This window comes from Acartia tonsa, chromosome 11, assembly GCF_053477335.1.
Source record: "Acartia tonsa isolate MP-2025a chromosome 11, ASM5347733v1, whole genome shotgun sequence".
Taxonomy (NCBI): Eukaryota; Metazoa; Arthropoda; class Copepoda; order Calanoida; family Acartiidae; genus Acartia; species Acartia tonsa.
In genome coordinates, this window is record NC_137270.1 from 18,698,308 (window position 1) to 18,726,114 (window position 27,807).

Here is a 27,807-nt window from a genome sequence, read left to right on the forward strand (position 1 = left end):
CAAAACATATCTTTTTTATTTAAATTTTTGTAAAGCCTAAAATTCTTATCTTTATAATTATAATAAATGTTTTTCACGTGTTTTTGACAAAACATTAATTTTAAAAGAAAAGGTTATATAAAATGAAAATTCAGGGCCCAAGGTCTATTTACATTTTATGGTTTGTTATTGTTTTTATTTGTACTGTGAATTCTGATAAAACACGCGTGAAAGATTACAGTTACATATAATGATATTTTTAAAATGATGCAACATTTATAGAATAATAATAATATATATCTACTATTCCCTTCCTTCGTCATCATTTTTATTTAAATTAGTCTTTTTTATCTTTTTATTTAACTTTTTCTATCATTTATGTATTTATGATATAGAAAGATCATAACACATAATGTATTCTTTTACCTTGGAATCTAAGTACACTTTTTATTTAACACTGTAGTAGTAACAAGAAAATAGCCTAAAATAACCACAGGACCAGTAGGTATATTCCTTGAAGAGTGGAATCCGATCGGTTCAATGGTTACCGAGATCTTAAGGGACAGATGGCCGGACAGACAGACGGACCAGACATCATTCTACTTTGTATTATAGATAAAAAGATTGTATGCAATGTATTCTTTTACCACGGCTTCTAGCTAAGTACACTTCTTATGATATATAAATAACATAGAGTGATCAACACAGTTTAATTAAACATGTAATTTTTATTTGATAAGTCCAATACACAGTGTTTCATGTCAAGAACAATCTTCAGTTAGATAAATAAAAATACATGATGCTTTAATGAGCATAAATTCTATACTGTTTATTAAAAACAAAAGATGATTTTTTTCTTGCAGTGGAGGTAAGGAACGAGTGGGGGGGGTAATTTTGCATAATAAAAAGGGAAAGAGGTGAGGTATTTAAATTTTAGCATTTAAACTATGACTAATGTTTCTTATTTTACACATAAAAAGGCAATATGTACTTTGTAGTAATGAATATTATGCATGATATATATAAAAAAATTTGCTATGATATGGCCATATAAGGTTAAGTTTGGTCCAGTAAGTACTTTTTTCGATGTATGCAGTGGTTGAAGACTTCATTTCTCATATTGAGTGATGTTGTGGTTGATTTTGAAGCATGGGCAATGGAAACACATTCTGTCAGGCATAATTGGCATTTCTTGAAGTTTTGGGGAGAATGTATTCTATAACCCTAAGTACACTTTTATAAGAAAATGCTAATACCAATTACGTCAAACGAGATATTTGTGGGGGAGAGTGAGTGTTATAAAACTTTAAATAAATATTCAATATTTAACAAAACTACAATTTGATTTTAGAAACAAAATGAAAATGTACGACGTTTTAGCCAAGAATGTGAATCCCTTTTGAGGTAAATTTTTATTGATTTATCATATAAAATTAACTAACTATTTACGTTGTGCATCTGACATAGCAGCAGTGGGAACCATTTTTAACGTCTTTAGTTTTGACACAGTGTCGTACCATTATTCGAACCTATCACTTTCTCAACGACGAGCAGTTGCGCTGCGTGCTGAGCCACGGTTGCGGGTTATTTACGTCAAACATGTTTAAAATGAATTGACAAAACCTCTTATTTAGTGGCGTGCACAGGCTTTTTTTTTAGGTTCTGAGCTTATTTTTAGAAATAATGAGATGATTTTTTTTTCAGAAAACTTTTTTAATATAACCAAACTAAGTAATCATTACAAATTTCATTTTGAGACTTTCCTTCTAGTGGCCAGTGGAGCAAAAGACCCCCAAACACTAAAAGTTTTAGTTTTGAGCTTATATTTAAATATATCAACCTGTTTTTTTAAGTAAACTTTTCCAACATAACCGTACTAAGTAATCATTACAAATTTCATTTTGGGACTTTCCTTCTAGGGGCTAGTGGAGCAAATACCCCCAAACATTAAAAATTTAGGTCTGAGCTTATTTTTAGAGATATTGAGATGATTTTTCTTCAGAAACCTTTTTAAAAATAACCAAACTAAGTAATCATTACAGATTTCATCTCTAAAAATAAGCTCAGAACTTAAATTTTTAGTGTTTGGGGGAGTCTTTTGCCCCACTAGCCCCTAGAGGGAAAGTCCCAAAATTCAATTTTTAGACCATTGTCAAGGAGGGGAGGTGTATCTGTCCGCCTTAGTTTTTTCAGGGAGTGTATCCATCCAACTTTATTTAAAATCGGCCCAAAATTGACATTTATGTTGTTTTCAAACTACATAAATAATATTATTTTTTTATTTAGATGATCTTGTTGACTGTGATTTCATAAAACAAACTGAAGCTTATTATTCAAAATCTAGAAGAAATAAAAACACAGTGAGAAGTTGGAAGTGTCACTTTTTGAAAAACAAACTTTTACATCTTACATTTCTTAGTTTCAAGTAGCAATTGCAAGCCTATGCTTTCGGGAAATTTTGAATTTTATTAAAGCATTAAATTCATTTATGAAAGAGAGCAATTAATCTTAAGCACATTTCTTTTTCAGTTAAATATACTAGGTTTCTTTTCAATATAGGTAAGGGGGGGGGGGAATGTGGTGACTCATACCACGACCGCCGCCGTTTTTTTTAAAGATACCAAAAAAATGATCCCTAACAAAAAAAATTTGGCGAGCTTCGCGCGCAATTTCCCTACTAAATATTTCATAATTAGCTAGGTACCTTTATATAATTATTAAATTACCCCCCCCCAAAAAAAAATTTTTGACCCGTGGGTAAGTTTTTTTTTTTTTGGGGGGGGGGTTGAAAATACTTACCCCTGCCATCAGATTTCAGCGGGGGGTAATTACCCCCCTCCCCAAGAAAATTTTACCACCGTGGTAAAAATTTTTTTTGGGGGGGGTAAACAAATTTTGCAGAACGCTCCGCGCACAATTAACCCCCCCCCCCTTACTAAATTACCCCCCTTACAAAATATTTACCAACCCAAAATAAAAAAGCTTGGACGCCCCTGCAAATATCTCTAAAACTAAGGGAGTAGCACCCAAAATAAAATTACTGGTATGTCGAGGCATGAGTAACCACATCCCCCCCCCCTTAACAAAACAAGGATGACAACATATATAAAAGCGAAGCTCAAAAATGAACATTAACATTAGTATGTCAGTTTCAGTACTTAAAGAGCAAGTTATTAATTGTATGTATAGGACATACTTACATTTTTATGACTTGACTGTAAAGAACCTCCTCTTAAAACGCTGTACCTTGTTGTCATGGGAATTGTTAATCCAAAAATCAGAAAATAATTATTTGAATTAATAAGCTTTTTTTGTTTGTAGCAAATAATCTTGGTCCTTTTTACAATGAAGCTTTTTATAGGGCTCGTGATGGTTTTGGGCTATTTTATTATCGTAAAAAGTCTGGATATGGTTTATGGCATTAGACTATTTTTTGGCCCACAAATATATATTGTTGCCAAAAAAAAATGTTCCCAAAATTACATATTTTTATTTGACATATTATGTTTCTGGTAAGGATAATCTGAATCATACCTTACAGTTAAAGGAATCATCATGGCAATTCTCAATCAATAAGACAATTATTACATGCCTAAATGGACTATAAGATGCTAAGAGCTATCTATTACAAAGAGCTTCGTTATTGAAAATTTTTAATAAAAGTTTACACTAAAGATGATTTAATTCTTTGATACTAACTTTTGTGATTTATTTGTTATAGATGTATCATGTACTTATATTGGTTGATATTTTGCAGAGATTTATCCTTATACTACAGTAACAGGATGGGTGTCTGTGTGTTTGTGTGTTTGTATGTTTGTGTGTTTGTATGTTTGTGTGTTTGTGTGTTTGTGTGTTTGTTTGTACCAAAGGATCTTGCTAACCGCTGGACCGATCGGGTTCTCCTTAACAGAGTAGCTTCTCATAGGTCCCAGAAAGGTTTATAACTATTTTCTTGGGGGGTGGGACACCCCCAACCCCCCCAAAAAATGAAAAATCCCCCCACCAAATTTTTTTAATTTTTTTTAACTAAAATAAAAAATTAGGAGGGGGGGGCACCCCCACCCCCCCGATATTTTTTTTTTGCCCCCCAAAAAATTTATTTTTAAACTTGTCTTTTTCTTTTCAAATCTAATATAAGAAATTGGGTTATCAAATTTGACTCTACCCTCCTCAAGTGCCCCTAGAGGCCTCTAGGGGCGTAGCCGCTAGTGTATACATATTGAACTAAGCAAAACTAAATATATCATCATTTTTTACTTTGTCAAGCCTATATGTTATTAACTAGCGGCTACGCCCCCTAGAAAACAAACATACAAACATCCTGTTACTTTAGTATAAGGATTACTCAGAGAGAGAGAAGAGACTATTGACTGATTATTACACTAGTCCCCGTCGTTTTTAAATTATGTTTTCTTATTTGTTAGTTTACCAACTTTGGGGACATTAGTGAATTTTAATTGACTGGTTCATATAGTTGCGTGTTCAAATGATTTAATCACTAATTTTAACCTACAGAAGGGATAATTTTGTATATCATCATTGGGAATTTTCATCAATTTATCGGACATTGTCTCTTATATCTTTCTTTCATATGTATTTCAGTTAAGTCGATTCCCTTTTTCTAGTAAATCCTTATAATATAGTAACAGAATGTTTGTCTGTGTGTTTGTATGTTTGTACTCAAGGATCTCGCTAACCGCTGAACTGATCGGGTTCTCCTTAACAGGGTAGCTTCTCATAGGTCCCGGGAAGGTTTTTAACTATTTTGGGGGAGTGTACCACCACCCTTCCAAAAGAAATAAATCGAAATTTTTATTTTAAGTATATAGACTCTTACGTATCATTGCGAGGTATCGTATAAAGATACTCTTGCGCTACATATCGTAGAAACTTGAACGCAACAAAAAACCAAACATTTAAAGGGCCACTAGAGGCTTCTAGGGGCGTAGCCGCTAGTATTTCAATAATTCATTTTGACCATGTTTGCTATTTTTTTTTATTAATGTTGTAATTCGTGTCATTCTATCTATTTAAAACATTAATGCAATGTTAAATGGCTTTCATCATATTTTTTGTTGTTCTTTATTAATCGTAGTTTTTAAAATCTAATTTTTATCTCCAGAAACAATATCAGTACTTATATATAAAAAAGTTTTAAAACACTTTACACTAAAAACTATTTTCTTAAAATTTCTATGGATTTGATCTTACTTTTAATTTCACCTAAAAATATCATTGAATGACTCCTTTAAATTTTGTAAACCCTAAGCTTTTGTAATTGATTATGTTTGTATTTTTAGTGAAGATTAAAATTCCTTTTATATACAAATAGAAATAGAAGAGTAGAAGAATATTCTGAACCCTTTTTTCGTCAAATCTAAGAGAGAACATTCCTAGCAGACAAAAGTATTGTTTACTTTCGACTCAAGCTGATGTGGATTCTTAAAAAATGATAGACTCTCTATTCGATAGTGAGGCAAAATTATTTTTGTGAAAAATCATCCAAAAGCACATTAAAAATCTACAAAAATTAAACAAAATCATATGTTAATAACCCTCTTAAGATTTTATTTCATTTTTGTAAATTTTTTTATTCGATTTTGGAGGATTTTTCACAAAAATAATTTTGCCTCACCAGCGAGTTGCCAGCCTAACTTTTTTTTTAAGAATCCAACTTTGTTTCAAGCTTTTAAATTGTAAACGAAATTTTTGGGCAATTAATTCTGATTCCGCAAAGCTTTCTACTAAGAAAATATACTGTTAACAGCTGACTTTTATGTATGTATGAAATGAAAAAAACATGCCTTCGTAGGAAAATGTGTACATAATTTCAACCAATGAGATCCAATGTAAATTCCGATGCGATTCTCCTATTGGCTCAATCAGACATTCCCTCTCTTTCTTAGTACCTTTATTTATATACATATATATTGCGTTTTTGTGTTTTGATCAATAAAATATTTAATTTGGAAAAGATTTTCTTGGTCTATACATTCTATACGTCAAGTTTAATATGTTGGATTAAACCTATCCAACTTCTAACTTATTAGACGTTAATAATAAGGATGAAAATGTCCATAAACAGCATAGGAAAACAAGGCCGGATGAACATCCATAAAAGTGAAGCTCCAAAAACCACAAGGAAGAAAAAACGAACAATAACTCTGTAAGAACTTTCTAAACAGAACATCAATTGCTAAGACTAAACAAAATATTTCCTAAAGGGGGAATTATGTAAAGGTGTGTGTTTTAAGACATTAATATAGGAGTAGAACTCTAAAATTTGGCATTGTAGTTGCTATAATGCGGTATAAAGTGGATTTAAAAAAATAAAAAAAACGGCGGTGGAATCACTTCTCCTGCCGAAAACTGCAAAAAAAAATTCCGCCTTTCTCGCCAAATTAGACAAGTTTGAATCATTTGTGACAAACTTTTATTTGATAGAGTTGGGACATGTTTCTAAAATTAAAATCAAAGAAATCACAAGTGTCTGGTAAAATCCTTAAAGGTTATGTGTTATAAGTTAAAAACAGTAGTAGAACAATAAAAATGTATGCTAACATTAAAAAAAAATTTGTCTATAGTTCTCTTCAATAAGAAATACACATATTTTGTGAATATTATCGTTCTACTACTATTTTTAAGCCTTAAAACACACACCTTTACGGATTCTACCAGAAACCTACCCCTCTCTTATTCAAATTTGGGTAATTTAGCAAGAAAAAGCAAACAAAAATTTTGTAGGGCATACTGTTTTTTTTTGCCGCCAGCAAAGGTTTTGCCGCCATTTCTTCACAGTTTTATATAGTACCATATTAGAGCAACTGTCATAACAAATTTTAGAGTTCTACTCCTACTTTAAAGTCTTAAAACACACACCTTTACGGAATTTTGTGAAAAATAAAGACTTTTTGGTAAAGATTATATAGTTGCTACGCTTTTTAGATTGTACCTAACGGTTATAGGAATCATCATGCAAACTTTGAAATCAATAGGACTATTCTAACATGAGTAGATAAACGAAGAACAGGGCTTACTGTCATGGACAGGAGGACAAACCCTAATTATAGAAAAGCCTCGCCTATCTGAAATAAATTATACATAAATTTTTAGCAAAATTTCGTGAATCCTATTACATATAGTAGTCAGGTTTTGTTGTCTATTGCAAGGGATCTCACTAACCGCTGAACAGATTTGGTTCTCCTCGTAGGTCCTGGGATGGCTTATAACTTTTTTGGAGGAGTGTACTACCACCCACCAAAGATAAATCGCTCCTAGAAAAAATGACAACCAACCAAATATTTTTTTTTAATTTTCATAAAAATTAGTGGAGGGGGTAGACTAATCCTAACTCTCCTCAAGGGCCCCTAGAGGCCTCTAGGTATAGCTACTAGTACAAGGTAAAATAAAAGGACAAACTTTGATTTTAAGGATTTGATTACAGATTCCTTGCTTATAATACTATACCTTTATGTCTTAAGAATCTTAATTCAAAAAAATTTGATGAATAGAATAGGTAATTATATCACAAAAAAATTTTTGTCAAAAATGTTTTATATCAGCATGTAAGGACTTTCTGGTAACAATTAGAGAGTTTTTATGCTTCCTAAAACGTACCTAACTGTTATAGGAATCAGCATGCAAAGTTTTAAATCAACAGGACAGTTATGACATATCTAAATTTATTAAAATACCTAACTATTACAGACGAACAGATGGAGTGACTCTAAATATAGAAAAGCTTTACTTTGTTTCTTTTTAAAACAGTATAAACTATCTCTACATGTCATAGGAATCTTCACTGCAAATTTTTGATGAAACTTCAAAAGCAGGCGAGAAAATCACATTTCCCCAATGAAGTAATAGACAGACAAATTATATTATAAAATAGCTTTGCTACTTCTAAAATCGAATAATAATGACATGTAACTTCAAAAGCTTTAAAAAGTAAAATTCAATATAATAAAATGTATATAAAAAGCATGTAACCCTAACCTAGATTAATCTTCTTTACTTGAAAAGTTGAGTTACAACAAAAGAAAAAGCAAAAAAAGCAAACAACGTAAGGAAATATTTAATAATCGAAAAAAGGGATAGTTCCACGAAATTTATTTTTTTAAATCGTTGAACTTGAACTTGTACTTACAAGAGGTAAAACTGTTGAGACTTTTAACTAATCCCTTAAACAAAAATAGACATTTCTTATTATAGAGTAACTTTGCTACTTAAAAAATATACATCATAAAAAGTAAATATCATAGAAACAAGTCAATCTGTTAAAAGTATTTATATTTTAATTTCAACTAGAACATTACCTAGTAAAGACATTTAAATTCTTATTTTTCGAAATTTTCAAAAATACAATAATTATTATTAATTTTTTTATTTCATTTCTTATTTCTTGTTCTCGTCAAAAGGTTGGTAACTTCTCAACACCTGAAATAAAAAATTAATTAAGAAGATTTTTATAAATGTCTGTTTGAAAAGATCTCGCTAACCGATAAAGGATTCTTTTTAAATCAAAGCTTATAAAAAGTCCAGGGAAGGTTATATTCAATAACTACCTAAAATTACTGGAAATTATTTACTCATATTTATTAGAAACCGATTAATATTCTGTGGATTAGAACCGGCTCTCATCCATACTAAAAATAAACTATGTCTAGCAATTTAAGGTCTGATTTAATCTGCAGAAATTGGTATAGAGATTCTTTGATTCTTTAATTACTCCTAGGTAAATTTCTTCCTAGCTAATCAAGCGGGGCTAATCTAACCTTTGCTTAACATTCACGAAATTTAATATACTTTTACGTAATGAAGGGCATTTCACGTTTTTAAAGTTCAAAATCATTATTATATACCTATGATATTCATTTATCATTAGCCTCCCCCCCCCCCCCCCCACCAAATAAAAGAGTGACAACATCCATAAAAGCGAAGCTCTTAAACGGTAGGATAAACAAACATTTACACTTGTAGAGTGTAAGAACTGAATAATCAGAATATAAATGTATAGAAGTTAAAACAAAATTTTCTTAAATACTTCTTAAATACAGGATAATGTTTAAGGAAACATAAAAATTATGATTATAGAAAAGCTTCGCTTTTAAGAGGGGGGAGAAGTTCCTGTACTTGATTGGGTTTGGTTGGTATCTTACCTGTTGTTGTGATGCCATAATGTTTTGTAGTTGTTGTTGCTGAGCCATCATATTTGTTGTTGAATCTGCATTTGTGTCCTCTCGCTCCTTGGAAATTAAAATCATTAATCCTTATTATAAAGTAACAGGATGTTTGTGTGTTTGTATGTTTGTAACGTAGGATCTCGCTAATCGCTGAACCGATCGGGTTCTCCTTAACAGAGTATCTTCTCATAGGTCCCAGGAAGATTCATAATTATTTTGGTGGAGGTTACCAACACCCTCCCAAGAGAAATCACAATAAATAAATTTTTTTATTCTCGAATAGAGACTCCTACGTAACATTGAAGTATCGTATTTATTTTAAACACCAAACATTTAAAGTGCCACTAGAGGCCTCTAGGGGGCATAGCCGCAAGTCCTTTTATAAAGTAAAGAGTTTTTATGTCTGTAACTTAAGGCGTCAATAACTACTTAACAGATGGAGTTCTCCCTTTCAGGGAGGCTTCACATAGGCCTCGGGATGGTTTTAGGTTTTTTTCTGCCCTTCCCTACTCCTTCAAATGTAAAGCCTCTAGAGGCTAGGGGCACAGCCACTAGTCTTTGTGTGTGTTTGTATCAAAAAATCTTGTTTACTGCTAAACCGATTATAGTTCTCCTTTATAGTAAATCTTGGCAAAGGTCATAGGAAGGTTTTAACCATTTAGAAGATTTGAGTAATAGGAAAAAATGACCCTCATGAAAAAAAATCTTGTCAAGATCTTGCTTACTACTGAACCGATAGAGTTAAAGTTGACAGATATATAACAGCATATTGAATTCAGAAAGGGCCCCCCCCCCCTTTCTGAATTATCTGAATTTGGGGGGGGGGGGGGCGAATGTGGTGACTCGTGCCACAACATACCAGCAAATTTATTTTGGGTGCTACTCCCTTAGTTTTAGAGATAACTGGGTAAAATCTTTTGGGCTGGGTCACTAATTACCCCAAGTTTTGGTATCTTCAAAAAAAAACCGGCGGCGGGATCGCCGCCCCAACCAACCCTGCGGGGGGACAGTCATTTTTTTCTTCAAATTTTCGTTTATCAAGGTATATCTTAAATTCAGTGCCTCTCCTAAGCTTTGAAAGATATTGAAACAAAATCTTTTTAGGTAGGTTAGTAAAAAATATTTGAATAAAAAATGGCGGCAGTACCGCCGTTTTCCGCCGCCGCCAAAAAAAATTTTTTATTGCATTTCTCGCCGAATTAGGCAATTTGGAATCATTTGAGGCCATGTTATTTTTTCAAAAAATTTTCCCCTTGTACCAACCTTGTGGGGGGACAGACATTTTTTTCAAACTTTCGTTTATCAAGGTATATCTTAAATTCAGTGCCTCTCCTAAGCTTTTAAAGATATTGAAACAAAATCTTTTTAGGTAGGTTAGTAAAAAATATTTGAATAAAAAATGGCGGCAGTACCGCCGCTTCCGCCGTCCACCGCCGTTTTCCGCTGCCGCTGCCAAAAATATAACCACCCGCAGGGTTGGTTACAAGGAGAAAAATTTTTGAAAAAAATAACATGGTCTCAAATGATTCCAGATTGCCTAATTCGGCGAGAAATGCAATAAAAAAACTTTTTGGCGGCGGCGGAAAATGGCGGTGAACGGCGGGAGCGGCGGTCCCGCCGCCGTTTTTTTTAAAGATAACAAAACTTGGGGTAATTAGTGACCCAGCCCAAAAGATTTTTACCCAATTATCTCTAATAAAATTGCTGGTATGTCGTGGCACGAGTCACCAAATTCCCCCCCCCCCCTTTTATTAATACTAACCTTTAACAGTTTTTGAATTAACAGACTTCTGTCTTGCTGGTTCATGTTTAGCAGCATCTGCTTTTGATGTTGAGTCAGCTGAATGGTATGCCTCTGTAGCTGGCCCCATTGACCAGTTGGGTTAGGTATTATCAGTCCCCTATAAAAAAACAAGAAAAATAATTACCAATATTGGTATTTTTATGTACAAATCCTCTAAAATACCTTCCGATGATTATCCACAAAATTATCTCTTCTGTAGATTACAATTAGTGGTTAAAACATTTGGACGTACATATAACTTGAACCAGCAATTCAATAAAATTACCTAAGGTGATTGAGCTAACGAATAGGAAAACACTGTTATAAAACTTTGGGAACTCATGTAATGAAAAGCCCAATGTCCACTCCCTCCCTGTCTAGAAAAAGATTCAGTGACGGGCCCTAATTATAGAAAAGTTATGCTTTTAAAAATCTTTACTCATAACATCTATAGGTATAATCGTTACGTAAGTAAGTGTACATATAAACATAATCATAACTCAAATTACCAGGTAAATTATATGTGTAAAAAATGTATAGAACGCTCTCATTCATTGCAAGAAATATTTTGGTACTTAAAGATTATTTTTATTGGCTGGTAAAAATATGCAGTGTCCAAACTTTTCCACGTAATTGAGAGCACATTAGATCATTTTCCATACTTTTAATTTAATAAATCTTTATAAGTTGATAAAAGATAAAAGCAATGAACAAATGCATCCCTTGAAATTATGTATATTATAATAAAATTACCTTTAAACAAGATTTACTATTCTTTGTTTGATATATTTGCATTTTATTTATCTAAAATATACAAAGTTGTATAAAACATATATAAAAACAGATTATATCGACTATCAATAAAAAAGCAAGGTTTAACCAATCTAAAGCCTCTAGGGGCATTTAAGGTGAGTGTGAAAATTGCCTTAATACCTTCAATGGACCTATAAGAAGCTTCACTGGAAATAAGGACCTTGGCGATTCAGCGGTTTACTAGATCCATAGCTAAAGATAATAAAGCTTACTACTTTATATAATACTAGCGGCTACGCCCCTAGAAGCCTCTAGGGGCACTGGTAGGAGGGGGAAATGTCGACCTCCTCCCATTTTAAATTTGAGTTTAAAAGAGTTTTTAAAAATATTTTATAGGGGGAAGGGGGTGAAGACACCCTCTTCAAAAATAGTTTAAAACCTTCCCAGGACCTGTAAGAAGCTTCACTGTAAAGGAGAACTATATCGGTTCAGTGGTTAGTGAGATCCTTCGGGACAGACAAAAAACCCTTACTACTTTATATAATAGGATTATTATATGTATAAACACAGTTTAATTTTTTAACTTTCTTTATTGTTGGAATACATATGTTTCTCTATAAAAATAGATCATCAGTTCCAATTAAAGGATAAGATATTGTATAATACATTTTTTAGAAAGCTAAAATTTAGTTATAAATAGATGGGTCGACCTTTAATGTAGAAAAACCTTGCTTTTGATTAATAATAATAAAATAATTTGCGTTTAAATTAAATTGTTTCTAAAAAAATGTTTAAAGGCATAATTATTTTAATCTACACTCGACAAACAGACTGGACTGGCTAGAGCTGTGCGTTTGTTTTGTTTTGTTTTGTTACACACACACACACAAATATGCTTTCCTTCTCCCTTTCTCATTGGATAATGGTGCCGAAATTTCTCAATTTTATGTATTCTATCAAAATATTAATTAATTGCATTTATTTAATTTGTTAGTAGTTATATTATTTAATCATATATATACAAAGCAAATAACTGACTTCAAATGATTTTTAACATTATATATCTATGGATTTGTAGATATTTTTAAAAATATTAAAATAAATGAAAAGTTGAAAATCCAGGGTCCATAATCAAAAATGTTTGTTGGCATTTTTTCCATATATGGATATATTTTTACGATCATCGGGAGAATTTTTAATCACCCCTAGAAAGCTATATACAACCTATTTTGGTTAGTTTAATATGTATGTAACAAAACCTTACATATTTTACTATGTATCCACGAGTAAACTTCAAGAAAAATAAGTGTCATTTGTCAATTAGATAGGTTTTAAGATATGTATAATAAAACACACAAAAAACATCAATGTTTTAATGTGAGAAAATTAATTTTTTTAAATTTTGATAATTTTTTAAATGTGAAGTATATAAGACTTAATTCTTTTAAAAATACTCTTAAAAAACATTAATCTGTAACATATATGAACTATTTTCCAGCTTCGTGATCACTTTAAGCTATTTTCGTGGGAGGTGGGATATTCTCAACTCCAAAAATCAAAAAATAACCCCCTCCGCCAATTTTGTTTTCGCAGAAGATTTTGATAACTACTGAATTGATTTGGGTTATACATTTTAGGGTTGCTTTACATTGGCCCCTGCATGTTTCCAGGCTATTTTACCGTAGGATTTAGGTATCTTCGTGGTTTTAGGCTATCTACTTCTCCTCCCTATACTGTTTCGAATACTGCAGTCCTTACTGCAATGCATTGAAAAGCACTTGCAAGAAGCTATTTGAGCGTATGGATTATGGAACAAAAAGAAGCTGCGTCGATCGGATAAACGTACTGATATTCACAAAGTAAAAAGTAGCTGCGCTACAAAAAAAACCAGGGCTCGGCAGCTACGCACCAGCGACATTTAAACCTCAGAAAAATTTATGTGATGTAACTTTAAAAAATAACTGGATAAATTAGCCAGTTCCCAATGTGGTAATCCGTCTGTACAGTAAAGCTTTGTATACACACAAACAGGTTTTAATTCTAGGCTTATGCGTAGCTGCTGAGCCCTGAAAGAAATAAGTTTACCTAGGCTTATTGAATTCAGAGAGACAACAAGAAAGTTCAATATATTTCTTTCCATCGCTTGTCAGAGATCTAAAAAGAATAGCTATTTCTCGCATCGTATTATAAACGGCTTTCCGCGGATATAGAATGTACAATTTTGAGATTAAAACTAGCTTTTTTAACCCCGAGGTGCCGAAGGTCCCGGCTAAAAAAATGGCTTTAATCTTATGATTGTACATTTTTATATTCGTAGAAAGCTGGATATAATAGTTTTTTAGTATGAAATTGAACCGGTTCCTATCCACCGGATTAGAATGAATACGAGAAAATATTTTACATAAATTTCAGGGAGGTTGGGGTAATTTCATTCGTATGCTTAAAAACTTTGGGTACTTAATTAAAAATCTTGAATTTAAGTGTTGATAGTTTAGTAACAAAGTCAAAAAGTGCAAAAGAAGTCGAACCTAGTAAAAGTGTCTGGCTCTGATTATGACGTAAAAAATAGCCAATGAGAGGCCACTATATTTTACCTATTTTACCATTGGTCAATTACAGATACTGGCCTCTCATTGGCTAATTTTATTTTACGTCATAATCAGAGTCAGACACTTTTACTAGGTTCGAAGAAGTCAAATAAAAAACAAACTTATTTGCAGAATATTTTTGATAGATAATATCAATAAACTATTATAATGTTCATGTATGAAATTATTGTTATCTACAACGAAAAAATTATAGTAAATTTTCTTAATTTACATGAACGTGTGAAATATAAACATACCGTAGTTATATAGAAGTTATGATGCGAAAAAACTCCTATTTATTTTTGTGCAGATTAGATGATTTATATAAAAACAGTACATAACTATATTTGATGTTGTTTCATAGCATTCATTTTCTGTGTCAAGAAAGTATTTTCTTTCTTTTTTTCTTGTATGACATCCATATATTTTTTTGCAAATAAATAGAATTGCAATTTTGAACATAATGTTTTTATGTTAACTATGATATCTTGCAGAGGGCGAGATCTAACATGGAATCTTATGCAACCTTATCTGATTATTATCCTCTTCCTTAAAGCTACAAACATCATACGCTTCTAATAATTTGTTTGATGGTACCCCATTTTAAATTTCTGAATTTGCCGCTAAAATTAGCCAATCACGTGTCAAAGAATTCCAAGGTAACACCTTATTGGTTAATTTTGGCGGCAAATCATAAATACAGAAATTTTACCTGAAATATTGAGGAACTACCAAGGAGAGAGGGTCATGCATCAATTCTCTAAAATAAAAATCAATTTTAAAACCTCATTGAATTAGTCCTCGCCAAAAAAAAAATAAATCCAACGAAATTATTAATATGCTAACATTTCTTAATTCTAAATATTAAATTAAACAAACAAATTTTTCTATCATATTTCGCGATTAGTACTGAACACTGAACCTTATTAGAGCAGTTACTCTATGAATAGGTTATGTCCGTACGTCTGTCCGTCTATCTTAATGTTAATATTACCTGTATGAAAGCTCTTCTTGCTCCCCGCATTTCTTTAACACTGTACCCTAAAAAAAATATAAGGTCTATTATATTTAATTATCGCATCGTACTATAGACAGCTTTCCGCGGATATTGAAAGATATATTAAGATTTAGTTTTGTTAGACCCAAGGGACCAAAGGCCTTGACTCACAAAATTAATATTAATTTTATTATAATATTTCTCATTATGACTAAGAACTGATGTGAATTCTTAAAAAACTTTTTGGCTCCCTGCCTCACTAAAATCAGTGAGGCTCACTAAAAATTTTGAGGGGATAATTTTGCCTCACTATGTCAGTGAGGCAAAAGTTTTTTTTTAAGAATTCACCTCTGGTTCTAATCTAGTGGATATTAAATGTTTTTGAAGACATACTAGAAAATATTATAGATTATGTTTTATTGAAGTATTTAACTGAAGAGTATGTCAATTTATATTTACAACCCTTTTTAACTGCAATGATGATAAACAAATTATACCCTTTGTGTTAAATTAATTACTGGTTGAAAAGTTTGGATACTGTTAGTATGATCCAACCAATCAAGATTTAATAAAAGTCCAGCAAATAAGAGAACGTGTTAGTAATACTTTGGGAAGCAGTATAGTTTTACAGTCGAATGTCCCTTCCCTCCCTGACTTATTTAGAGGTGGATTCTTAAAAAAAAAAGTTTGCCCCACTATTCGCTTAGTAAGGCAAAATTGTTTTCGTGGTAAATCCACCAAAATCACATTAAAAATCTACAACAAAAAAATAAACAAAATCATAGAAGGGTTATGAACATAAGATTTTATTTAATTTTTGTCGATTTTTTATTTGATTTTGGAGGATTTTTCACGAAAACAATTTTGACCCACTAAGCGATTAGTTGGGCAATTTTTTTTTTAAGAATCCACCTCAGGAATCCATCAAATAACGATATTAGTAAATTGTCGTATGTTAATATAACAACAGCATAAACCAGCGAACGTGCACCAGACAAAAGCACATAAAAAGATTTCACACAAAAGTAGTAAAAATCCAGTTATAGAAAATGGACTGGGAGAATAGATGTAAAACCGTAGATGGTTAATCAAACAATAGTCTATTTCATCAAATACAATTTTGTATTAAATGTCAATTGAATTTCCCAAAGCTTTATCCTAATAAATTACATTTTTAGCTTTAATAAATGGATAAATGAAAAATGTCTGCACTTTCATATAAAATGTACATACTTTGGACCAATAATGTGATTGGAATATTCCCATATAATGTTTCTATTGGTCCAAGTAACGGATTGACCATCTAGTTATTCTATATTTATGAGCTGGGAGCAACAAAAAGTTTAATTGTTATGTTTAAATCTAAATTTGGGTTCTGCTATAGGCGTTAACAGTTTTAGTACCATTAGAAATGGTTGTTGTACGAACATTTTCTTTATTTATACTATGGTGCTTTATTGTACTGCCAAATGCTACTATTCATGTTAATTTATCGTCCATTGTCTTGTCCATTAGAATTCCTGTAAACAAAATCACCCATAAAATAAAAAGCAAGCAAAGCTCAGCAAATCAGACAGATAACAAACGAACATCCACAAAATAGTTTGCTTATTTCAAAACATTTTAAAAGTTTGTAGTATAAATTGATGTGGTATTAATGTAACAATTTTGTAAAAATATATACAGGGTGGTTTTCATTTAACATGTATAGATTTGCAAATTTTAGAAAATTAAGTTTACATATATTGTAAAATATGGAAATGTAAATTTCTTAATATGGTAAATCATATGTGTTGAAATATAGTGGATATAGAATACTTGTATATTGTGAAGAATTCTCGTATGTCTTGTTTCTCCTAGCTGGCTAATATAATTATAAACCCCATCCCCTCCATTGACCATGGAGAAACGTATTGACCAATATCTGAGGACTATATTAGCAATCTAAATTAACGACTAAATTTACCGTCAAAATATCCAGGTATTTTATATCCATATTGCTTAAATTGGCGCAGCAGTGTTGCGGAGCCGTTTGATTTTAGTGCGGCTCCGGCTTTGGCTTCGACCTAAAATCAAGAAAAAACTCGATATATATTTTTCCCACGTCTATATTTGACTTTTGAAGGTTTTAAAAGTTCAATTTTTGATAAAAATGGACTTGAAAAACTTAAAGGGCATTTGCACATGACAAAACAGAGTTACCAAATTATAATTTATAAAAAATCTCTTTATTTATCTAGTCCGGAGCCGTTTATAACGAAAATTACGGCTCCGGCTCTAACAAAATATGACGGCTCCACGGCTCCCGGCTTCGGCTCCGGCTACGCAACACTGGGCACAGGTGTAATCAAATTTAATCAGAGAACGTAAGGGATAAGACAATGGACAATAAATTGATGTCCACCCGTAATAAGGATAAATATAATAATATCACAATTTTTTGGAATAAACGTTTTGGTTGAAAAGTTTTGACCATAAAGGTTTGTACAACCCAATAAGGTTAAATAAAGCATCCAAAGTTCTAGGCCAACAAATGAGAGATAATGTTTATAAAACTTTGGGGACTGACTAATGAAATTTAGCTTTTCCTAAGGTATTTTTAGACTAGCACTCAATATAATCATGCTTGTTGTAATGGATATATTATAACTTGGATCTTACATCAGATTTTCATGTTCTCTAATAAATTTGCAGTGGGCTAAAATAACGTTTTCCTTCTATACCCCACCCTCTACTACTGGATGAACGAATTGACCAACAAACGAGTTCCATAGTAGCAATTTTTCCTCTGTCATAATATCCACGTATATTCTACAACCATGACCATCCTTGTTGTTTTTCTAATCTACAGAGATCAAAATTATGGACAGATACACTTACGTAATGTGTCTCTTAAGTCCAATACTTAAAAATTATCATGCTGTTTTAATATAATTTTATATCCTTCTTCTTAATAAAGCAGAAAACATTGACAAAATAATTTAATTTGCATGATTTATCCTTATAATAAGTAACCGGATGTCTGTTTCTCTGTCTGTTTGTTTGTACCGAAGAATCTCGCTAACCGCTAAACCGATCAGTTTCTCCTTATCAGGGTAGCTTCTCATAGGTCCCGTGAAATTTTATAACTATTTTGGGGAAGGGTACCACCACCCTCCCAAGAGAAATCACAAAAAATGTAATTTATTTTACTATTCTCGATTTTACTCTCGAGAGTTCAACGCAACATATAAATCAACGCAAGATAGACATATTTGAAATATAAAAAAACATTACCAAGAGGCAGGGGCGTCCAAGCTTTTTATTTTGGGGGAAGTAAATTTTTTTTAAGGGGGGGTAATTTGGTTTTGGGAGGGGTAAAATGGCACGCGAAGCACGCCGCAAATTTTTTTACCTCCCCCAAAATTTTTACCCCTGGGGTAAAATTTGCTTGGTAATTACCCCCCCTGAAATCTGTTGGCAGGGGTAAAATTTATTTACCCCCCCCCCCAAAATTTACCCCCGGGGTAAAATTTTTGGGGGGGATAATTTAAATTTTATCAAAAATTTAGTATTAAAAATGCGCGCGAAGCGCGCAAAAATTTTTTTGTTAGAGATTTTCTATTTTGGGGGGGTATTTACCCCCCCCCCCCAATATTGTTGGGGGGGGTAAATACCCCCTCATAAATGGTTGGGGGTACCTACGGCACCCCCAGGGTAGGGGTAAATTGTAAATGGGGGGGGTAAAATGAAAAAAATTTTGGGGGGGGTAATCGCCCCATTACCCCCCCCCCTTGGACGTCTATGCCAAGAGGTCTCTGGGGGCGTAGCCGCTAGTATAAAATATATAGCAAGAATTTTATGAAGAAAATTATAGGAAGTCTTATTTTTAGGAATCGGACCATAAAACTCATCGCTCCTTATATGTAAGATACTTTTCTTATTATCAGATCTTGGTGAATCTACTTAGATCTTTGATATTTCGTTCAATTTCTAAATTTTTAGACTAGCCGTTGCGACCCTAGAGTCTAAGGGCTTTTACATTTGAAGGGACAGAGGGGGCAGAAAAATAGCATATAACAATACCAAGCCAATAACATTAGCTTGAAGACCAAAGCTCGGTTCCGAGATCTTAATACACAAACAAAAAAACCTTACTACCTTCATAAAACTGAATACTAAAAAGTTATAATTATCTTTTTTAACCTTTTCTATTAGAACAAAAGAAGAAAAAAGGGTAAAACCACAAGAATATTTAAAATAACCACCCCGTTCACTTAAAAATAGATAAAACTGTTTTTGGTTGAATTTATTATAATTTCCAACGCTCCCCCCCCCCCCCCACACTCCTCCAATCCTCATCCAAATTTTTCTTTGTTCCTTTCAATAAATTCTTTCAACCCAATTTTCTTTCCATTTAGACATGGATTAAAATTCGGACAGAAATTTTTTTTTAAATATAAATTTACAAAAAATGTGATTATTTATAGGAGTGAGATGACATAGAACAGTTAGGTATCTTGGTACCCAAAGTTTTATAAACAAGATTCTTTTCCACCAATAAATTTAATTTTAAAAAAGACAGTTTTTGCATAATTGGGAGAGTACATCAAATTATCATCCATTGTCTTATCACTTTGACTATACCAATTTGACCGACTAATAACAATATATTTAGACAAATTTGCATTTAATCTGCTTTTTCAGTTTATGCTTTATGTCATTTAATGTCAATTAAAATATATATATGTCAAACCCATATAAATTATTTTCTGTATTGCAAGTCTCTATCCATTGACGCATCGCGTCGACATCGTAAGGCGTAGCTATGATTCAAAGTTCATCACAAGAACGATATTTTCCAAGGATAGAAATATAATTGAACATATATCTAAAGGAATATGACAATGCCCGATAAATTGATGTACATCCCCAATAATAATACACAACATTACCCCTTCTAAAGAATATATAAGTCTCCAAAAGTGCTAAGCCAAAGATTGAGAAAACGCTATTATAAAGCTTTGGAGACTAGGGCCAAATATCCCCCCCCCCCCTTCACACTGGACAGAAGTGTAATTTAACCATGCATACAGTTGAAAGTAAAGGGGAGAAAAACTGCAGTAAACTAAAACCAAATTCTTTACTTCGTCTAAGTTTGATAATTACCAGTTATAAAAGGCAGATTTTTGCCCATAATAAGTTAAATAATTTACCCTCAATGACGTTAATATTCTAGAAATAGTGCCCTTTAAAAAATAAGACATGAAACCTATTTTAGAGTAGCTGTAAACTCTAAAAGGCATATGATCTTTTTTGGGGCCTTTGAAAGCCTAAATTTGGAGCTATTTATGTCAGCTGGGGAAATTTATGGCTGTCCATGGGCCCGTAGTCACACAGAGTTATGTTAGAGTGGTAACATTTTTAAAAATCTTTCTTGTCCATCAAAAAAAATCAGAAGAGTTTTACTATTGTTATGTAGTTGTTTTAGGCTATTTAACGAGAAAGGGGGAGGGTTCAGGGAGAATTACGTTTTTTCCTATAAGACAAAACCAAAAAATAAACTTAGCCATAACCGTAGTGTAACTAACTCTATTGTCTTCTTTAAATGTACTATGAAGAATTTTACTAGCGAACTAATGTTCATCTAAATTTAGTATCTTTAGTTAATATCAAAATAATAACCATTGGATTAAAAAATACGATTTTTGACACCTCCTTTGATCCAAAATCGAAGATGGTGTATTGCAGAAAACAAGGAGGTTGTATTTTGTAATATGTATATGTTTTTTCTCCATTTATATATTACAATATAATATTTGGAAAAAATAAGTTTAAAACAGATGTACTTTTAGGAGGAAGATTAGGAAATGTCAGTCCAATTACCCGACTGTTCGTCGCTTACCTGTGATCCTTTCATAAAGCTACCAGAGTGTCCAGCTAGTTGCACCCAGGGGTATTTTCTTTTTCTGAAAATTTTTATATCAGTTAAAATCTTATTAAGACAGAGCTTTACCAAACACCATATTGTATGAGACTTAATTCGCATCTTTTGGACAGATGTTACATTCTTATTTAAGAGTAACAAAATCTATCATCTGTCTGTATGTACCGAAAGATCTCGCTAACAACTGAACCGATATGGTTCTCCTATACTATGTAGCTGAAAATCATATTGGGGGAGAGAAACAACCTCCTTTCAGGAGAAATAGATTCTAGAAAAAATGACACCCAAATATTTTTTATTATTTTAATTTTGAAAAGTATGATTGAAATAGAGGGGGCAAAATGCCCCTAAAGGCCTAGGGAACACAGCCGTTAGTTTTCTCATAAGGAATTTACTTGGACAAATTATATAAATTTGTAGGTAAATTTACATTCCCTATTTGTCTTAATTCGTTCTATTAAAAAATCTGCCAAAAAATCTGCAAATTTTTATAGTTCATAAAAACTTTCATCCTCTAAAGAGATTAATTATATATTTTTTTCAGGGAGGGAGTATACAATGGTTTATACATTATCTATGGAAAAAAATCCCTCAATACCTAACTAATATCATCAAAATCTGACAAAAATGGTACATGGATCGAAAGGGATAAAACAATGGCCCATAAATGTATGTACATCCCCAAAGATTATACTCTAAATTACCCCTACTATAGATTACACTTAGGGGTTGAAACGTTTGAACACTAAACTTAATTAAGCAACTAATCAAAAACCCCAAAAGATGTTAAGTCAATGAATAAGAAAACATTTTAATAAAGAGAAAATGTCCCTCCCCTCCTCCCTAATCAAAATGTGCAAAACTTTTCACCTCTTCAATTCTTTATTCATCAAATTACTGAATTTTACAGCCTTCAAACATTCTTAACTACAGGAATAGACACGTGCACAGAAATACAGGGAACACCAGCTGTTTATTACAGTACCCCCCCCCCCAAAAAAAAAAAAATTATCATCGTGTTTTCTTATTGAACTTTTTTTGGATTGGTTGTTCATTTAGTTGAGCGTCCAAACGTTTTAAACACTATTTGTAATTTATAGAAGGGGTAATTTTGTGTATCATTATTGGATATGGAAATCAATTTATCAGCCATTGTCTTATCCCTTTAGATCCCTGGAAGGGATAGCCTACCTGTAGGTTTGAATAAAAGGGGTCCATTTCACCATTTGACTGATTTTCTTCCATCTTGATCCCTATAATAAAAGTTATTTCTCGCATCGTATTATAAACAGCTTTCTGCGAATATAAAATGTACAATTATAAGATTAAAACCAGTTTTTTTAACCCCGAAGTGCCGACATATATGGATATAATACGATGCTAGACATAGTTTTTTCGTATGGATGAAATTGATTCTAATCCACCGGATCAAAATCGGTTTCGAATGAACACGAGAAAAGTGATTATTGATAAAACAAGGATGACAACATTCTCAAAAGCTCTAAGATCAGAAGGAAGGACAAACGAACAATAACTCTTATAGAGTGTCAGTAATTATATAAATCTTTAGATGCAGACAAAAAAACGTATCCATATTAATACTTTTGCTGCTTTATTTTTTTTATTTTACATAAAACATGAACAAACTAGGTGTGTGTGTGTATTTACTTATTATATAATGTAAAATTCGAGAAGTATGATTATGAAATATAAAAACTTGAAGGAAAGATTTATTTGTAGCGACGATGCTCTATAATACTTATTCATCGCATAGTATTACAGGCAACTTTCAAATGTCTACATTACAACAGACAGGCAAATAAAAAGACAGATGGGCAGACAGACTGACAGAGGGGCAGACTAAAGGACAAATTAAATCAATTTTTTCCCCTTGTCACATTATTTTCATGGATGTTTCCATCCTTGTTTTTTAAAAAGATAAATCGAGAAGGGAGGGGTTAATTGGACTGTAAATATCTAATGAACCCAAATGTTTATAAATATGATTTCTATGAATTAACAATTTTTCTGTAAAAAGCAACAATGTCCAAACTTTTTAAACCAATAATCTTAATCCACTAAAGAGGTAATTTTGTTTATTATAAAAGAGTTTATATTAATGTCCAAACCCTTATGATCAGTGATCACTAAAAAAAACATGTTCAATGTCTTATTTCTAATTATAACAACAATCAAATCCTTCTTTAAATATTGTTCTTTACTTTTAATAACGAAGCTTAACTATATTTAGGGTCTATACGTCCGTACGTCAGGGTTTTGATAATTTAAGCTTGTTAGAATTGTCCTATTTAGAATTGATTTTAAACTATGGATGATTATTCATTTAAAAGTAAGGTACAATTTAAAAAGTGTATCAGTTCTATAATAGTTCCCATTTCTTAATTATCCTATTCATCTGATTTTTGGAACAATGATTCCTTAGACAACGATGCAAAATATTTTAGGTGAAGCATCTCTCTATAATAAGTCACTAAAATGTAATTATGTCCTTAATTAGGTTTACATGTTATTTTGTTGATAGCTTTAAATTTGATTAATAAGTTTGTTACAAGTGTTCATGTTCGTTTGTTGAAATCAGAACTTCGCTTCTATGGATATTTTAATACTTATTATGATTATAGATTATAGATATTAATTTTATCTTTTTCAATGATTGGGAAAGCCCAGGGTTCACAGATTAATCCAATTATCATTTATGTAAAAAATGATAATACAAAATCAAAACAATAAGACGCAAAAAAAGATTAATGCACAAAAAATTTATAATTTTAAAAATTCAAATAGTTTTAAAGTTATCGTTTTTAAGTATTTTGTATTTTAGGGCGAAAATTTGAACTCTAAGCAGTTATTGCTTTTCATCAGTTTCTATAAAATAAAGGTCATTTTTTAAATAAGGTAAATTTGTGTTTTTTAGAAAGATTTTCACTATTCAAATATTACATTTACTATACCATTTTGGACGATTAAAAAAAAGAGGAAATCTAAAGTTATTGGGGTAGCTGCGCTACTTAAAATGGAGAAATTGATACTTGTTATAACTTAAAAAGATAAGATTCACCTAAAGGCAACAAAACTGTATCAAGAATGTAATAAACAAATCTTTATGAACGTCAGCGCATTTTTATACACAAAGAAAAAGAGATAATAAAGAATATAAATTTACCATGGCTCGGCAGCCGCGCATCAGCCGCGCATCTGCCGCGCATAATCCTCAAACTTTAACCCGCTAGTGCGACAAAAAATATTTTCAAAAATATGGATTAAGGAACAGGTTTAGACAATAGACATACAACTATTTTCTTAAAGTTATGATATGATGATTTCACTGAGGCTTACACGCGGCTTTCACGCGGCTGACGCGCGGCTGATATTTACATTTAATGTTTTAATGAACAATTATGGATGTTTATGACCGGTCTATTTTATTATGGTATGATTCAGGAAGGGAAGGAATATTGGACTGTAAATTACACTGGTACCCCAAGTTTTTAATCATGTTATCTTATTCGTTTACTTAAAAAATGTTCAACTGACTTAAACTTTTAAACCAATAATTAAAATATTTGTTTACATTATTGGGAATGTATATTAATTTAACATCAATTGTCTTATCCCTTAAAATCCCTGATTATGAATTTGTTTAATTTGAGAATCAAACATGAATACAAAGACTTAATATATAAGTATTGTTCATCTTATCTATTTTTTGGTACACTTTTAAAAGCGTATTAGGCTTCAATATCATGGAGGGAGAGGACATTGCCCTGTTTATTACATTAACCCTAAAAGTTTTATTATAATGTTTTCTTATTCATTTGCTTAACAACTTTGGGGACTTATATTAAATTTTGATTGTTTGGTTCATTAAGTTCAGTGTCCAAACGATTCTAACTCTAATTGTAATCTACAGAAAAGGTAATTTTGAGTTTAATCATTGGGGATTAATATTAATTTATCGCCCATGGTCTTATCCCTGCAATAGTATTTTAATGATTATAAGTACTTAGGAGTGTAGGTTGCATACAATTATAATTCATTTTGGTATGTTTTAAACTACGAAGTTATTATTTAGTTTGTAAATACCAAATGATGACAAACCTAACTGACTCATAGTTAATATGGATAGCCCCACGGGAATCATAACCCAACCTTCCTGTAATATAAATTGGCCTAACCCATCTAATGAAAAAAATAAACAATTTTTATTTTTGAAATTTTAAGTTAAATATTTATTAAAATTATATCTTACTCTTTTAAAAGCGGAGTTTTTCTATAATTAGGCCCTGACCGTACCTCTTTACGATTCATCTGATTTTTTATCCTTTGATTACTAGAATGGATGTAGACATCCTTGTTTTAATGACATTTAAGAAATACAAATATAACGTGTATACCTTTTATTTGCTTTATATGAAGTACTTTCTTATAGTATAATAATTCGCTAAAGGGTAAATAACTGTTAATAGGTTACTGCCTAAATCCTGCAGAAGGGGTGAGTAATGAGTATCCACACCCCTGTAAAATTAAGGGAAATAAAAGGTTTAAACTAAATGGGTAAACAAAATTTGAGCGCTTCGCGCGTCAATTTTAACTTTATATAACTTTTTAGCATAATTATGCAGAGGATTAAACATCTGGGAGGGTGTATCCACCCTCCTAGCAATAAAATAACACGTTTCTACAAGTCTTTCTTACACCCCCCCCCCCCCCTATATAGTCTCCTTGATTTTAGTTAATAGAATACGTTGACAAGAGTAATAACTTGATAAGGCTTCACGACAAACGCAGGAGTCCCAAACGTCGGAGTGGACAAACGCGGGAGTGTTAAAATATCAATTTAAGTTAGTTTTTTATACAGGTTAGGTTAGGTTAAGATATGAATATACAAATAAGCCACCGCAGGTGTTCGGCATTTAAAAACCTAAAACATGGTTTAAAATAGGTTAGGTTAAGAGTCCACTCCTGCGTTTGTCCACTCCAACGTTTGGGACTCCTGCGTTTGTCCTAAGACCCTTGATAAGATTATAGTCGACAATTTAAAAATTAATTAATTTATGCAGTAGGTACTTTAGATATTGGTTTTTGTAATCCGAAAAATAATAAGATATTCACGATGATTCATTCACAATTTACGTTGAATTTGAGGCTTTGAAGAACGTAGAACTAATCATTCTAAAAAAACAGGGATCCTAAGAGATAGGACATTGGACGATAAATTGATGTTTATCCCAGATAATATTCCTAATGTGTGTATATTATATTATAAAAGTTTGGAGATTGCTTGTTAAATCAAGATGAATCAAAGAAACCAAAGTTTTTAGGTCGAAGAATCATAGAATAGACTTTTTTTTAAACTTTGGATACCATTCTAATAAACAGACCAATGTTCCCTTCCAGCTCTCCTCTTTGATAAAAAAATGAATTACCTTTTTCATTCCTTTAAGATCCCATTTAAGAACATATCTGAGTAATTCATTGCGTTCTTCCATTTTTACACATATAACTTTCTATTCTGATATTTTATAAAATTTAAAGTCTCAATTTTGGAGTCTAGTGGTTGTGCATCTAATCCAGAGGGGCTCTTCCCCAAGTGGATGTTGGAGGTAACCCCCCCCCCCTTTCTTTCCTTATATTATGTTTTTAAAAACAAAAAAATAGCCTGACCCAAAGAAAACTTTGCCAAAATATTGCAGTTTAAGAAATACTAGAGTTGGCTCGATATAATTATCTCCCTATTGGCTAGTTTTCTATATGCATATCTATTTCTCAATAAATCTATTTTCCTCACCCGGCATTACTATCTAAACGAAAGTAAATATTTAATAATTTAAATGATTTTTAAAAGATTTTTTTAATTATATTTTTTTCTTTACATTACCATCACCAAAGGGTTAATGATGATGATTACAATTTTAGTTTAATATTTGAACACACAAAATGTCGCCACAATCGAATTCTTTTAAAACATAGTTTTCTTAAATTTATCATATTATAAATTTAAATTTTCTTTTTCATGATTAGAAATTAAATACATCAATATAAGGTAAATAGCAACATGAAATGAAAAAAATGAATTTATTTTTAATAAAGTAAAATAATGGGTCTTATCGTTCTGGGCAATGAGAGTTTATTATGGATTATTGGAGCACTAGGAGTTTTCATCATATATTCCTTGGAAAACTTGAGCTCGTTTATAGACATTTATTTCCTATATAGATCTGACATGGATCTTGAAGCAATTAAGCAGGCCGTTTTGTACATGTTAAAAATTGGAAGATTTCATTAAATAAAAGTAATCGCAAATATACTTAGTAAATAAGCAGACATAAAGAAAGACCTCTTCAAAGACTACAATTTTACGTTATAAGAACAGTGAAATTATGCCAATAACTGTAATGGATATAAAATAAACATTAATAGTTAGTCAGATCGTTCATACAGCAGTCAGGGAGAGGATGAGATAAAGCGAGGGGTCGTTATTTAAGCCAGCTACAAGTTTCACTCTTATAGACTACATTAAAATCTGGTGTAAGATCCAAGTGATAATAAATCCGTTTATAAATAGCCTTTACTGC

General features: G+C 31.7%; 1 protein-coding gene and 2 long non-coding RNA genes across 3 annotated transcripts in view; 1 reads left to right on the forward strand and 2 right to left on the reverse strand.

Moving 5' to 3' along the window:
- Positions 1–27,807, reverse strand: part of LOC145332685 (inositol-trisphosphate 3-kinase A-like) — an 87,521-nt gene that overhangs the window by 12,504 nt on the left and 47,210 nt on the right. Inside the window, exons 12-16 of the mRNA XM_080177701.1 lie at positions 22,403–22,464; positions 21,170–21,233; positions 15,283–15,329; positions 15,001–15,048; positions 13,786–13,854 (exon numbers count right to left, since the gene is read on the reverse strand). Of these exons, the coding sequence (XP_080033827.1) occupies positions 13,786–13,854; positions 15,001–15,048; positions 15,283–15,329; positions 21,170–21,233; positions 22,403–22,464 (290 nt within the window). The remainder of the gene's footprint in view (positions 1–13,785; positions 13,855–15,000; positions 15,049–15,282; positions 15,330–21,169; positions 21,234–22,402; positions 22,465–27,807) is intronic.
- LOC145332064 (uncharacterized) lies at positions 1,289–2,375 on the forward strand. Its single transcript, XR_013884016.1, has 2 exons — positions 1,289–1,383; positions 2,266–2,375. It is a non-coding gene; the product is annotated as an uncharacterized LOC145332064 (long non-coding RNA).
- On the reverse strand, positions 8,251–11,783 carry LOC145331453 (uncharacterized). The gene is made up of 4 exons (XR_013883733.1): positions 11,701–11,783; positions 10,927–11,065; positions 9,141–9,227; positions 8,251–8,418 (listed from the first exon to the last, which is right to left on the reverse strand). It is a non-coding gene; the product is annotated as an uncharacterized LOC145331453 (long non-coding RNA).